General features: G+C 34.2%; 1 protein-coding gene across 1 annotated transcript in view; it reads right to left on the reverse strand.

Annotated features, from left to right (window-relative positions):
- norpA (no receptor potential A) overlaps positions 1-15,259 on the reverse strand; it is a 100,342-nt gene that overhangs the window by 22,325 nt on the left and 62,758 nt on the right. Inside the window, exons 15-21 of the mRNA XM_089234808.1 lie at positions 14,925-15,038; positions 9,591-9,694; positions 5,570-5,708; positions 3,654-3,738; positions 2,717-2,789; positions 2,508-2,611; positions 1,038-1,305 (exon numbers count right to left, since the gene is read on the reverse strand). Coding sequence (XP_089090934.1) covers positions 1,038-1,305; positions 2,508-2,611; positions 2,717-2,789; positions 3,654-3,738; positions 5,570-5,708; positions 9,591-9,694; positions 14,925-15,038 — 887 coding nt within the window. The remainder of the gene's footprint in view (positions 1-1,037; positions 1,306-2,507; positions 2,612-2,716; positions 2,790-3,653; positions 3,739-5,569; positions 5,709-9,590; positions 9,695-14,924; positions 15,039-15,259) is intronic.

Consider the following 15,259-nt stretch of genomic DNA (forward strand, 5'->3'; position numbering starts at 1 on the left):
GTGGAGATAAAGTTCCATCATGCCCTGGTGGCATTGGAACTAGAGGAATTGGCTGTGGTTAGGCATGTGTTCACTAGTCCTCTGGCTGTGTTGCCATTCACAGATCTGATACATCGCTTGTGCTCCCAATATGCCGATACTGAGGCACATTGTCTTAAAGACTTGATCTCAGGCATGCAATTGGGCAACCAGAAGCTATCCTGGCTGCTTCTCAAGATGCGAAGGAAGGTGTCTGACCACATTGGTGATAACCTCCTGGAAACTTTGCTCTTGCAGCGCTTGCCAACTCATGTCCAGCAAATTCTAGCGACCTCCAATGACTAACAGATAAAAGCTTCCAATGACCAACAGATTTCCAATGACAAGCACCAATCTTTCAACCACCAGCTCTGGTAGACGGGTCAGGCGGCTGCCCTGCAAGTAGTTCTCTATCGTTGGTGGGAGACTAGCTGTAAGGACTCAGTCAAAGCCGACCATAGAGTCAAGGCCATCAACAATAGGAGAGTTAGTTTTCGAATGCACTTAGGAATGACTGTCATTGTTGTTGCCAAAAGAATGTTTTTATAGTCTTTTATTTTATCATATAATATTTGGATAAATTAAGCATGTTTTATACAAGCTGTCACTCCTTTCATCAACACACCCATAAACTACAGAGACTAACTGAGAAAGAAGAGTATTATCCATGTTTTTCTTTTTAAATTACACACATTTTAGGGAAAAATATATATATTTGTGGGATATTAAAGTCACAAAAAAAAAGCAGGAACCCCTAAAACTTGGTTTGAATTCCCCCTTCCCCAGAAACTGACTCATTTATATAAGTTAACCCCCTCCCCAAATCTAAAAACAAATTTTCAAACCAAAAAATCAGCTTGTACAAGAATATATATGACATGTTTCATAGCAGCAAGTGTTTGCAACATAGAAATTAATAATTTTTCTCTAGTTATTGTTTAGTTTTGCTTTATATTACTAGACCTAGATTAAATTTAATTTAATGGGCAACATATTTATAGAAGTAAACCATACAGTACCTTCCTAAAAACAAAAGGCTCCTCATTGTAAACAGGATTAAGTCCGTTTGCTGGAACGAGGCGAGTACGGAATTCTTTACGGATGGTGTCCGTGGGAAGACCATACATGTCTACTTCAACGTACGTCCCAACTTTTTTATCTGAAAGGAACTGACCAGAAATCACTCTCACAGAACACTGAGCAGCTATCACTCCATCTACAGGGGATTCGGCGAATGGATCAAATGTTTTATCGGGTCTCCTCATGAAGTCCGGCTTCAAAAGATACCTGGTTAATATGAAAGAGAATTGTATAATAATAATTCTCTGAAGTTGGTTTTTCAATCATGAAATCATTTACCGTTATTTCTTGTCATGGCAGTGTATAATCAAAAAATGTGAATTCTTCTACTTTGAGGGAAAAAAAGTCATCCTGTAATCTGCAAGTGTAAAGTTTTGGTACTTATCTGCGTCACCACTAACAAAATACCAAGGAATAGAAGATGCTGTTGGTCAATTTTTCTATGGGAAAAAAAAGTTGATTCTACTCTCAACCGGAGCAGATTTATGGTTTTTCCGCCTTTGTGTAGGCTATACAAACTTTGTTGCCCCTTTACCCATTCTAGTCTAATTTCCTTGACTACTCATTCCTTACATTGGCTGCGCTGGGCTATAGCCTGCTTAACCCCCCCCCTCTGCCCGTAAATATGCACGCTTGTCTTCAAGTCACTGTTTTGGCCACTCATATGTTTGCACGCTCTCTGGATACCTCCCCTATCTTACTCACTCACTAGATCATTTCGATGCTTCCGCACTGGCTAGGTAACTCTTTTGGTTACTCCTCTATAGGTCACTTTCATACTTATGCACCTTCTGAGTAACTCCCATACCTACACATTCTATAGGTCAATCACTAATCTGGCACCTCACTTTCTTGGTCAGTCTTATACGATGACTTACATGCTTGCACACTCTCTGGATCACTCTTGTGATGATATGCTTGCACCCTCTTGAGATGACTCTCATGATTACCAAATCTTAAGACCTGTTTCTTGCTCTTTAGACAAATGCAGATTTATGGTTTTGTCACCCTTTTCCCATTCTAGACACCCCAAGTCCTTAAATTTGCTGCCTTGTCCCCCTAAATAATATAATTTGCCCCTCTCCCTAATATGGACTGCGTCACCGTTTCGGCTAGTAAGGAAGTCCCTCCCCCCTGTAAATATGACTCTGCTCTCATCTACATACTATCTCTTAAATTTTTTGTGGATCATTTTTAGAAATATTTACTTTTATTCAAACCATATTCAGGGGAAAAAAACTGCAGATAAATTGCTGCAGTTCACGCTAAGAAATTCGGGTATCTTTTAAATGCATGATTTGCAAATTACAGGCACAAAATTACAGCACAAAAGTGGTTACAGTTAAAAATTTGTAATATTTTGAAGGAAAATAACATGTATTTACATGTATGCAACTAATGAAGCTTACCCGCATCCTCCATTGTACTCGAATTTTCCCTGATTTAGTTGCATTGGAAGATCTGGTGTTTGAAAATTCAAAGCAACCATCTGACAACCAGCATTCCAAAAAATCTAAATAGGGGAAAAACTTTAAATATTCTCAAAAACAGTTTTTAGTTATATAGTGATGAATGAAATGTAATTTGTCTTTTATTGGAAGATTTCAGACTATCTCACCTGAGGCAAATAATTGCTGGAATCTGCCCTCGTTCCCTTAGGATATATTCTACTCAGCTGCCTTTTGTTATAGCTATTCAAATGGTCAAAGGAAAAACACACAAAATAGCAAAAGATGCATCAATTGACATCAAGGCAATGATCAAAATATCAAGGAATGTGTATTATTTAAACAAAATCTATACATATAAAATAACATGTCCTGACTGATTCATCATTGCTGAGCCAAAACCACTATAGATATGAAATTTGGTCAGTAGTTTTATTTTATAATGTAGAGACTCACTAACAAGGGATTTTTCAAAATTCATCCTCTCATGGGATCATGGGGGGGGGGGGGGGTTAAAAGTTATATGGGGGCAGCACATTCCCATGCCAAACCCCTGAAGCTATAAACATGATATTTGGTCAGTAGTTTTAGTTAATAATGTAGAAACTCACTAAGAAAGGATTTTTTTAAAATTAAACCACTAAAGGGGTCTTAAGAAAGAACTTTCAGATTACCAAATTCACACAAGAGAAGCTGTGGGTAACAACTATTATACAATAAACAAAAACACAATACAAAAAATACAATCATAAATACATGAACAAATATACAATATGTGTCTGGTCTTTATATAAGCTGTTGCTTGAAACATATTTGAAATTCTAACCCTGCTGGAAGGACCTTGAAGTCCCTTCAGGTCACAAAGTGTATATTTGTATCTATGTATATGTTTGTGTCTGTACACGTTTGTGCTTTGTTATATTAAGCTAAATAGTGAACAAAATTATAATTATTCAATTACAGGGAAATAAGTTCTATAACACTGTGCAAGACTCTCTGGTCCTAAAGATGTGTGAGTTATGTATGCACAATCTAGTCTATTACCATAGGGCAATTCATTACCATTTTACCATCCATTTTTACGTTTCGATTTTCAGAAAAGGATACTTTACAAACTCAATTGCTTGAGACTTCAAATAACCTAACGCAGTGTTTTCGGCAAAGGAAGACATATTGTAGGTCAAATTTTTTTCTGAAAAAAAAAAGAATGATTCTCTTGAAATTACATGGGTATTCAAAAACAAAGTTCCAACTTCAAGGGAAACAATGTACATTAAAACTTCATATTGGAAGTAATTTGGTTTACAAGTGTTTTGCAAGACGAGCAAAAATTTTAGCAAACATTCACTTTATAAATGAGAGATTTCTTGCAATGCGAGTTGTATGTATACCAAAGCCTCTTAGATGAGGAACAGTCAACAGCAGGGGTGCTCAACCTTTTTAGTCAGTGCACCAGAAATGTGATATGGTGGCACTCACAGTCTAGAAATTAATGTACCTATCATGTTGTGTGTATTGATACTTTTCTTTCAGAACACCTCTCGCGAACCAGATAGAACATCTTAGAGGGCAGAAGGTCGTGCACCCCCTGGTCTACAGTATAAGAGGCTTTGTATATTCATGCTGTCTGCCCTGCATCAGGCGATCACGACTTTTGGCTCTATTTTTCTCATTGTGGGTGGGGCAGTCTTAACACGTTCAGGAACTGCCATTTGCCATTGCATTATCACAACTATTGGTTCTATTTTTCTTATTGGAAACAATGCTGCTCTTAAAATATGTGCTAAGGGTGGGATTATACTGGGCCCTGCACTCCAGAAATAGAAATGAAAAAAAAAACAGGTTTTATTTTTGTGAAGGAAAAAAATACAATAATAAGGTAAAGGCTCTTTAAGTATAATGATTGCAAAAATTTGTAGGGTAAATTATGGGGCATAATTAATTGTTATGCAAAAGTTGCCACTTTATAGTTAAAATCATTAAAAGATTTGCAAATGGAGAAATAAAGAGTTATTGCAAGTTGCATTGAATTAAAAAGTATTGAACAGAAAAACTGAACATTTCTAAAAATTTCAGGATAGCAAATGTAAGAGAAAGTATGGGGGAATGTCGAAATGAAGAAAATAAAATTGAGAGTGTATGGTGAATTGTGTAGGAGTGAAAATTATGTCCCCAAAAGAAAAGGGTATAAGCTAATACAGAGTAAATACTTTACATTTTTGGCCTATTTCATGGGACTCAGAAAAGTGTCCATTAACAGGCAGTGTCCACTGTGGAAAATGTCTATTATGGGCATAGGCGCCGGAACCTAGGGGCTGAGGTCATTTGAGCCCCAATAATTTCTGAAAAAACAATGCAATGCAACTTCCTCCTCCTGTGTACACGCTTGAGTCCCGTATATGGGATGACCAGCAATTTCTAACCCCTCCAATGTTTTCTTCAAGCTGGCGCTTGTGGTTATGGGAAGTTTTACTGTATAAGGGATTAGAGAAAATTATTTTTAATATCCCTCACGAATGGGTCTACAACTGGTTTTTTGCACTGGGGGGGGGGGGCGGGAAAGAGGGAGAGCACACTTTCTAAGGGCAACCCTGAGTTCAGGAACTATTTCACCGCATACCAACTCCTGCCATATCACTATACAAAATTTACTGTTTTTAATAAGTTGGGTTAGAAATAAAGGTACCATCTATCAGTGGTCGAAACAAGTTTGTTAGGAAAAATATCTTGTTATCTACATTCTTCCATGGGATTAAACCTGGGACCTAACGGCAACCACCCTGCCACTCAGGCACCGAGTTTAGGGACTGGACTCAAACATTTTTACGGGCTCTTTTTATTATTTCAATGAAAAAGACTAAATTTAAAAAATACATATATTGAATATATATGAGTATTAATGAAAAACCTTAATAATTTTTAAGAGCCTTTGTTTGTTCGACTTGGGCCCATTCGTTAAGACACCACTGACTACGGGGAATGGCATCATAGAACAAGCTCTCAAAAACCTTTGCAAAACTCACCTTCAGCAACATCGAAACCTTGGAACTTAACAGGCTGAGCATAATTAACAAGGGAAGATAGGTATGGATGAACGTGGATTGTTGCTCCTGTGTATTGATAATTTGCCATTGCAACTTGTTCATCAAGCTGTGGAGCTTCCTGGAAGTATAAATATATAAATTATAGACAAATAAAAATACATTATATTCAAACTGATTTTAATATTTATCAAAGTTTTTAATTATCATGAGAAAAGCTATGGAAAAAGATTGATCAAAGCTTTAGTGCCATGTTTAACAAAAAATGGTTAAAAGGAAAGAAGAAAAAGCCTAAGTGCATAAAATATCTACAGCCTATGGAAAAATACTGTAAATGAGTTGGAAGCTAACTTTTTTTTAAGTATGTGTTACAATAAATGTGATAAATCGGTTAATATACATAATAACTGGTTTTTATGCATACTTACCAATTGTCTCAGTAAGTTTGATAAATTTATTACTTTTACTGGCGAATATGCATAATACCAAGCGTTGGTAAATTTCGGAAATGTTAAAAAAAAAAATTATAGTTTTTACTGGAGAGATTATGCATAATACCAAGCATCATCTGTAAATTTGATAAATACTGAAAACATAGCTTTTACTGGTGATTATGCAAAATAACCCCACGTCGTTGGTAAATTTGATAAATACTTGAAATTTATCGCCTTTGTCTGTGATTATGCAAAATACTCTAGTGAATTTGGTAAACACGAAAAAATTCCAAACAAGTCTAGTATGTAATGGTCGAGTGGTCATAGTGACAGAGTCATATCACGAGGAACTGGGTTCACACCCCCATCATTGCTACAGTGGTGGTTGGCTGAAGTTGGTTTTCTGCGGTTCTCAAGATTTTTTTTGTGTTTTGAGGCGAGAATGCAAGCCATCTCAAAAATTAAAATGCCTCGCCACCGAGAGCAACAGGTCCACAACAAAAAAACTAATCAATCATTACACTTCACTCATAGTTAAAAAAATTGATGGCAGATGGCAGAACTATACATAACAAGTATTAGACGGTAACAAACTTTACGTTAGGTTCACAACGCATACACGTATATTCCAACAGGTACCAATTCATTAGAAGTTCCGAAGAGGAATGTGTGTGGATGAGGTGCATATGTGGTTTAGTAGTAGTATGTGTGATGAAGATAGTTGGACCCCGAAATAATGATAACTTTTACGATTGTACCCCAAAATAATGATGCAATACATGTAAGAATTATTGTCTAGTATATATGTATATATATCATATAATTTATAATTTTTATAGAATTAAATTTACCAATGACACTTGGGCACTAAGTATAATCAGCAGTAAAAAGGATTAATATATAAGGAAATTTATGAAATTTACTAACAACGCTTAGGTACTATGTATAATCACTGGTAAAAGTGATAAATTTAGGGAACTTTATCAAACTTACCAAAATGCTTGGCGCTCATGCATAATAACCAAATTTATCACATTTACTGTAGCATACATAAACCGAATGAAATTTTTTAAATAAAAATCTCAGGCTCTCAGCAGACCTTTTATTATTTCAATGAAGGTGAACAATATGATGTGATACATAGAATAATTTAATTACCCACTTGTAAGGAATCGTATCATGTTTACACGTGTATGAGAATAAGCAGTTTGAAGGAAACAAAGAAGCTCTTTTTTTAGGTAAATTGTTGAAACATCCTATGGCAACTGTTAATCAATATTGAAAATAGAAATTCATAATACATATACACATCTGAACATCAGATATTTTTATATTAACAATTAATGACTGATTACCTTAATTTGTGACATTTCCTATTGAAAACATTTCTATTAATGGCTAATAGTGTCCCTTTCTGATATCAGATGAGCTTTTATCATATTACTGCTATTATATGCGCATCAAACTGAAAGATTGCTTTAAGTCAAATTTTTTCAGTGAAACTTGCGTGGAACAGAACATCAAGAGACTGAAATATTATTCTGTTTTAGACAGGTTTTTGTTTTACAAAGGTGCATACTAAAACACTAATTAGCGATCGAGACTATCTTTTCAAGATAAGAATTAAAAGACAACTTAATTAAAGATAAAACTTTTTCCATACAGTGTCCGTTTGTCTTAGACCACCAGATACATCAGAAGTGTTTTAGACCTGCGGGTACTTGACTTGATCTTTATATGAGATTTTGATTTCTGAATTCTGGGGAGTGCTCAGACAGGTGATACAAAATACTGTGAGTGCTTGAGTACCTACAGCACCCAAGGATCCGATGCCACTGTTAAACACAAGTTTTACTGTATTTACTTTTTTGCATGAACAATGAGCTAAATCCTTTTAAAAAATTTTCCACGGAAGATCACCATTAATATCTCTAAAGGAACCAGTTACTTAACAGTGTTTTTGTACTGAATAATTCAGCCAGAAAAATCACAGTATTTTTGTCACATAGCTCCAGCAAAAACTAATGAAAGCTACAGAGGTGTTAAAAATAATTCTATAACTAATGATCTATTAAAAATACAAGACAAACCAAGCTCACGCGAATAAGCATACATTCAGGTTTGCTGCATCTAGTCTATGAAATTAAACAACTACAATGAAATAACTAAGCATAATGCTTAGGGCTTAAAGCAATAAAAAAGATAGCGAGAGTGTTACAAAGCTTTTTTTGATTAGTGACATGCGCAAAAAAGCATGCTATTATATAAGGCTAGATAAATTACATACATTACACATATATATGTACACATTCAAATGGAAAAGTACTTTACACTGAGGGAAGTGACAACATATTTATCATCTATCATAACCAGTGATAGGGACTTGGGTAAAAGATGTCTTCCATGCCAACATAAAGTGGTGGTAGTGGTAGTCAGTTGATTTTACCAACCTGATCAATTTCATGATTAAGATTTTGAGTTTCATGAATTTTGTTAAAGCCAAAAATCGTAAAATGGGCTGCCTAAACTATATAAAAAAAATATTATAAAACTAATTTAGTCAGCTTCAATGAGGTCAGCACTATTACATGATACACATGATATCTTAGTACCCATCGTTTGAAAGGTAAATATTACCAAGCATTCATCAACAATTTGTTATTTTTGGTTAGCAGTAAAAGTTTTATCCCATAACTCATGAATAACTATTAAAAATCTATGAAATTAACATGCATCTATTTTACAAGCATCCAATGTCCTGTTAGCTAATAGGCCGAGTGTATACTGTATCAGAACAAATAAAACTGAGCAAACGCCCCCCCATACATCATTAGCATACTACTTGAAACTTGTTACAAGCTTCACAACTCAAATTGATTGTACTATTTCTATATATTCACTCTCGGTAACATTGAAAAATTCTGCCCTGGCAGTTTGCAAAAACCCTAGTCTAGGGATCATAACCTTTTCAGTCCCTGTCAAAACTCCTGAAAACTGAAATTGGTCACTCTTTGATAAGTACTGTATTAAAGTCTAACGAAAATAATGAAAATGCCTGGTTTTTGTTTTAAAATCATCTGTGTGCCACTTAAAAATGAAGTGAAAAGTTATGAAATATTGCATTTCATTGTAGACTATGATCCTCTAGCACATAGTTTCCCAACCTTTTTGTTTTTTGTTCCATCGCCCTTTCTTAAGAATTTTTTTTCGCTCTCATTGCCCCCCGACTCAAGCAAACCCATAAGATGTTATACTTGTGGCTTCTATCACTTCAACCTTGGACTGTTCCATCACCCACCAGGGGGAAATATTGCCTACTTTGAGAAACACTGCTCTAGCATATGATTTGAGTGGCCTGTGTTAAGTTTTTAAATCTCATTAGTGGCCTGCACTTTCAAAAATGTTGAGCATCCATGCTCTAAAAAATAATTTCAAAGGAAATGTTGAATCTTTTGTTTCCCCTTGTATACTCTGAATGGATAATTAACTGATAATGTAACTCGTAAAGCAAATGTAATCATGAGCGAAAGGAAAAATAAAAAGCACATTAAAATTCTGCACAGTTCAACCTTCTGGGCAGGAGATTTGATGGAACGTTTGGTTGAAGAACTTCTCGTCTCTGTAGCAGTGGAATCATCTGATAGACTCGTATTACTGCTACTTACCTTCTTTTCTGCAAGTACACAAAAAGACAAAATCGAAACAATTAGTGAATTTATAAATTTCACACTCACAGTTGTTCGATATACCATATGGTTGCATAAATTCTTAGGATGAAACAATATGAATGTACGCATTAACATCATACATTACAAGATCAACTTTCACAGTTCATAACATACATATTGCAGTAAATGAATAAAACCCTACTGGAATCAAAGAAATTCAAGACAAGGATTGAGCTTGACACATTTATCTGTACCTTGATTTCTGCTTATTTATTGGACTTAATTACTTCTAAAATCAATGAATTAACATTAAACACATTAACCTCTACTCAAATATTATAATTTTGTTCTAAAAAAGGGAGTCAGACCTAAAAACTCAGGGTTTCTTCGGTTACTTTTTTCTGTTTCTCTGATATAAAGACAGACACAACAGTCCAGAGAGACCATTTTGGGATGGATTGCACTCTCTGATATACAGGGTGGTTCTTATAGAACCTACCCAATGAATTTGCCAATAATTTTGTCGATGCATGCAACCACTAAACGTTTGTTATAGGACATGTTAATTCTGACACTTTGTAAGGTGGACTAGTCGAATAATTCATGAATGGCACAAACAGGTGGCAGCACATTCAGTGCTAAGTTCAAGGACACATAAGCCCCTAAGATCCTCAGACGAAAATGTCTTTTTATGGGGGGATTTTTCTGAAAAACAGAGTACCATTGAACATTGAAGGACCAGAGACACTTTACTTCACATCTCAGAAAGGTAACAAAGTGTTCCCAAAGGATATGTGTATACCAGAGTGTACACAAGCGAACCTCACACTCACACATAACAAAATTTGAGGATAAAATTCCTGCTGTGATCAGGACAAACACCAAAGGAACACTACTATTACACCATACATGCAACTCGTCCATATTCCTCTGTGGAAATTCTAACAAATTGGTACATGTTGGAATGTGTGTGTACATGTTGCAAACATAATGTGAAGTTTGTTTCTGTGTAATGCTTGTTATGTGTAGTGCCACAATCTGCCATCAATTTTTCCAATTATGAGTGAAGTGCAAAACTTTTTTAAAGGGGAGATCGGCTGATATTTGTGCCTTACCAAAGGAACACTGCAATACACTACTGAGAATATGAAATATCGAGTAGACATGTGCCTTCAAGAATATGGTACCCACTCTCTCAACACATGCTTGCATCAGAATGAGGAATGCACAGAACATAATTCAAGGCAGTTATGTATATCAAGCACATAATTATGTGTATGGTAGGGGTCAGTTCTATATGAATCACCCCGTACTTTGCTTCAATCTTCTTAATTAAAATAGCAATGCATTTTTCAACATTGTTTTTTATGAATTTACAGCTGTCTCATTGAGTGTGTCTGCTTTGATTAACAATACACCAAAGTGTAACAACGCAATCTTTGGATCAATGATAGTTAAATCAATAAGAGTCAGTGACTGACAAGTCTGAAACAGCAGGTCTATGACATTGATCAAAAAGGGGTTGTTGAGTATAAATTAGTATAGGTGAAAAGACAACAGGTTAAGTGTGATCGTAAAATATTTTCAGTCACAGATTTTAAGAAAAAAAGTGTTTCAGTATTTTATAATTATTTTTTCTTATACACATTTAAACGTCTAAAGCGCCCAAAATTTTTTAGTTGACTAGAAAAAATGTGAACGAGTTCCTTCATCTACCACAAAAAAAATTGAAAAATGAAAAAGGTTATCACAATTTTTAAGGAAATGATAGTTTTTACTTTATAAAAAAATTCACTAACCAATGATGAGGTAATATTCTTTGAATTCAATATAAACCTTAACAAAAATTGAATTAAGATTTTGAAGAATTGAAAATTTGTGTATGGAAAATACTAACAGCATGTTTACTTAAAATATGGTATACGAAAAAAGTTATACTCCAAATTTTCATAATACTATACATCATGTACTTGTGTATACAGGGAGTTTTTTGTTCAAAAAATTTGTAGCTATATTGGGGAAGGAAGGTCAGCTTATATATGATCGCAGTGGAACTTCGGTTAACGAGCAAAAATTTTTGTTTGATTAATAAGCAATGATTCACATTATGAGCATTTGCACCTTGTTCATTTAGTTTTGTGTTATCACAACTGAGTGGATGATTTTTCACTTTCTCTTACACACGCACCATCAGATTTTGGGTAATATTCTTTCCTACATTTTCCAGTCAGCATGCCTCAATCGAAAAATAAACACACGTGCGAGCACAGCACTTATGATACCAAACTAGATGTAACATTGTAACCATACATATATGCACTTGAAGTTTAAAATTTTGCTTGGAGAAAACTGTGGGCTGATCGCATTATTGAACGTGACTTTGAGAAGCTAGTTCATGAACAGGAGCCACCAGTTGTCCAAGATATTGTTTTTTTGGGAAGACCATAATACTGGAGGTGAATGCGGATGACATTCAAGAACTAGTGGAGGACATGGTTAAGAGTTGACCACCGACAAACTGATGGATCTCCATTATGCACAACAAATACATATACAAAGCCACAACAGGCAAAATGCCCAACGAGGTGGCTGAAGCAAGAGCTTATGAACAGAATCTCATCTGAAGAGAGAAATGAGGAGGAGTTCCTAACTCCAAATGCGATTCGAGAGATGTGTAGAATGTGGAAATCTGTGCAGCATTTTGTAGGAAAGAACCATCCAAATGAAGCTGCAGCAGTGCAAGCATTAACTCTGTTTTCTATTTTTGAGAAATACTAAGGAGGCAAAAGGAAGTGTCATTGAATAGGTTCTTTTTCAAAGTTACATGAAAAAGAATAAGTTTACAAACAACAGAGAGTCTGTAAATCGTCCTAAAATGACAGTCCTCTCCCTCTCTCTCATTGTTTGGAGTAAGTTAAATTAGTACACATTGTATGCTTATTCATCATTTCATTATAAGATTATCGTATTGTATTATTTATCAATTATTATTGTGTTGTATTACTGATTTAATGTAGTTTTATTTTATCATTTTTTTCTGAACCAATAATTATGCAACGAATCATCCAATTTTCTATTATTTCCTGTGGGAAAATGTGAATCAATATATGAGTGTTTTAGATAACGTGCATGTTTATGGAACAAATTGAGCTTGTTAACCGAAGTTTCACTGCATATATGGTGATTTGATAGCAAAATATTTAACAGAGATTGCTATAAATGCATGTGCTTAGATATATTAGTAATTTTTTTTTTTTTTGTTTTGACATATGACTACTTTCATGAAATTAACCATCATTGGAGAAACTGATGAGCCGAACACAGTCAGGTTCTCATCTTGATAAGAGATATCAAACCATTTCTGCAGAATGGATGGATGCATTTGGGGGGGAGTTAAAAGAAAAATTTTAACAGTTTAAAAATTGATATGCATTAAAAAAAAATGATAATGTACATATCTGATAAGTTTGTAGTCATTAGGAGAAAAATTACACATAAAAAACCATTAGTAATGATTACTGCAAAATTAAAAAAAAAAGGTGGGGAGGGATATGCTCACATAATATTATCACATATTTTCAAGTCTCATTATGAAAAACTTATTAGTCATTGATGATGTTTTGATCGAAAGAAATATACTTTTTTCATGCATAAAAAATGAAAATTCTAAAATTGCGAATTCAGGAAAAAAATTGTTTGCTCATATAAAAAAAACTTCGGTTGAAATACCAGGATTATGATAGTTGTGCCATGCCTGTGAGAGAAAAAGAAGTCCCCTGCTAAAAAATATATAAAAAACAAAAATGTAAAATTTTAGTCATGACAGGATAATATGACAAAAATAGTGGGTCTTTTCCAAAAATGATTAAAAAGTAAAAAAACTTCCGGAGCAAAAAAAAGCATTGAAAAACACACAAAACATTCACATTCAACTAATAGGATATGTAAATAAATTCTTTTAAGAAAATGGTGTAACTTAATGCATAAAGTAAGGGGAAAACCAGAAAAATCATGTCCAAACACATAGGTAACATAAATCAAAATTTACGGGTACATGCTTCACACATAAAAGCATTCATATGAAGAAATTTTTAACAAGGAAGAAGGGGGGGGGGGAAGACAAAAAAAGATGCTTTTAGCTTTAAATAGGTCTTGAAAAACAGAAATTTTCAAAATCTGCCTTCATTTCAGTAGAAAAAGTATATAGAATAAAGGCAGAGTATGTTTAGGATTCTCACAACCACAATGTGTGTGTGTTTCATACTTACTGTTCCACATTTTTTTAAAAAATTAAGCAGCGAATAAGGCAACAGAACTGGGAAAGTAGCAAACAGAGCAGCATTACAAGTAAAGCGACAAATAGTAATAAAGTAAGATCTTGGTCAATATAAAGTCGACAGTTTATAACATTGCCATGTTATACCATCAATTTTTAAAAGTCTTGATAGACAGAATATGAATTCTTTGTTAAACCATTCCATGTTAGAGCCATGATTCAGTTTTAAAACTGTTTACAAAGTCATCGTGTGAGTCTTTGTGAAGTAGTAATGCACTCATATTTCTGAGGTGTGACTCATTTAGGAAGACATTTCATCTTTCATTAATTTTATTTACCACTTCTATAAGTTTTTTTTTATCTTGAAAGTGGTTCTTGCCTACTTTGCTGATCATAAAGTCATTACTCTATAGACCACTGTCTTGGAAAAAGCATATGGTCTCTGAAAACTATCACTCTTGTACATACACATGACTTGTTATCACTTGTACTAGCTTCCAGTGAACGACCAGCCCAACAGATTAGGAATTAGCAATCGGACAATAAGAATGGATACATTGAAAGCATTTTGCAGCAAAAAATATTCACGGGAATCAATACAAGTACTGATAATAGCCACAATAATATTTACAATTATAATAACTCAGCTGAATTAAATTTGAAATAGAAAATGGATATTCATTTTGATACATGTTTATTTCTGAAGACAGAAGGTATACTTGTAGAAAGTTCAGTGCTTAACCTAATAAAAACTTCACATTCAAAGTAAATATAGGTATGTCTGATACAAATGTTCCTTATGAAATAGAAAATAAGTTGAATTTTTCAAAATAAATTCTGAGGATTTTTTTAGTATTGTGTTTTTTACATTAAAAAAATCATAATTTAAGATAGAAAACCTCCACTTATTTCAAGTAAAAAATATGAATACACTGAGATGAGGAGAAAAAGAAACATACCTCCATCTGTTGGAGCGGCATCATCTGGAAGAGTGAGATCAGGCGCAGCATCTTCTCTATCATCATCGTCATCATCATTTTGAAGTTGACCTTTCCTCCATAACTCCAGTTCCTCTGCAGAAATAAATAAGAATCATGATCTGAAGTTCATATGAAAAAGTTAATTTTCAAAGGAAAGAAGAAATATCTATCTGACAACAATAAATAAGAAAAATTTTGAATAAAATAAATGCAGTGAAAACTGTCTAAGACGGACCCTGTATGAGATGAAAACCTGTCTTGAGGGAAATAGAAAAATAGTCTAGTTGATAATTGATGCTCTTTCAATAAGGAGA

Source organism: Pholcus phalangioides, unplaced genomic scaffold (genome assembly GCF_987345545.1).
Source record: "Pholcus phalangioides strain wild (caught in Gottingen) unplaced genomic scaffold, Ppha-v1.0 ptg000008l_1, whole genome shotgun sequence".
Lineage (NCBI taxonomy): Eukaryota > Metazoa > Arthropoda > Arachnida > Araneae > Pholcidae > Pholcus > Pholcus phalangioides.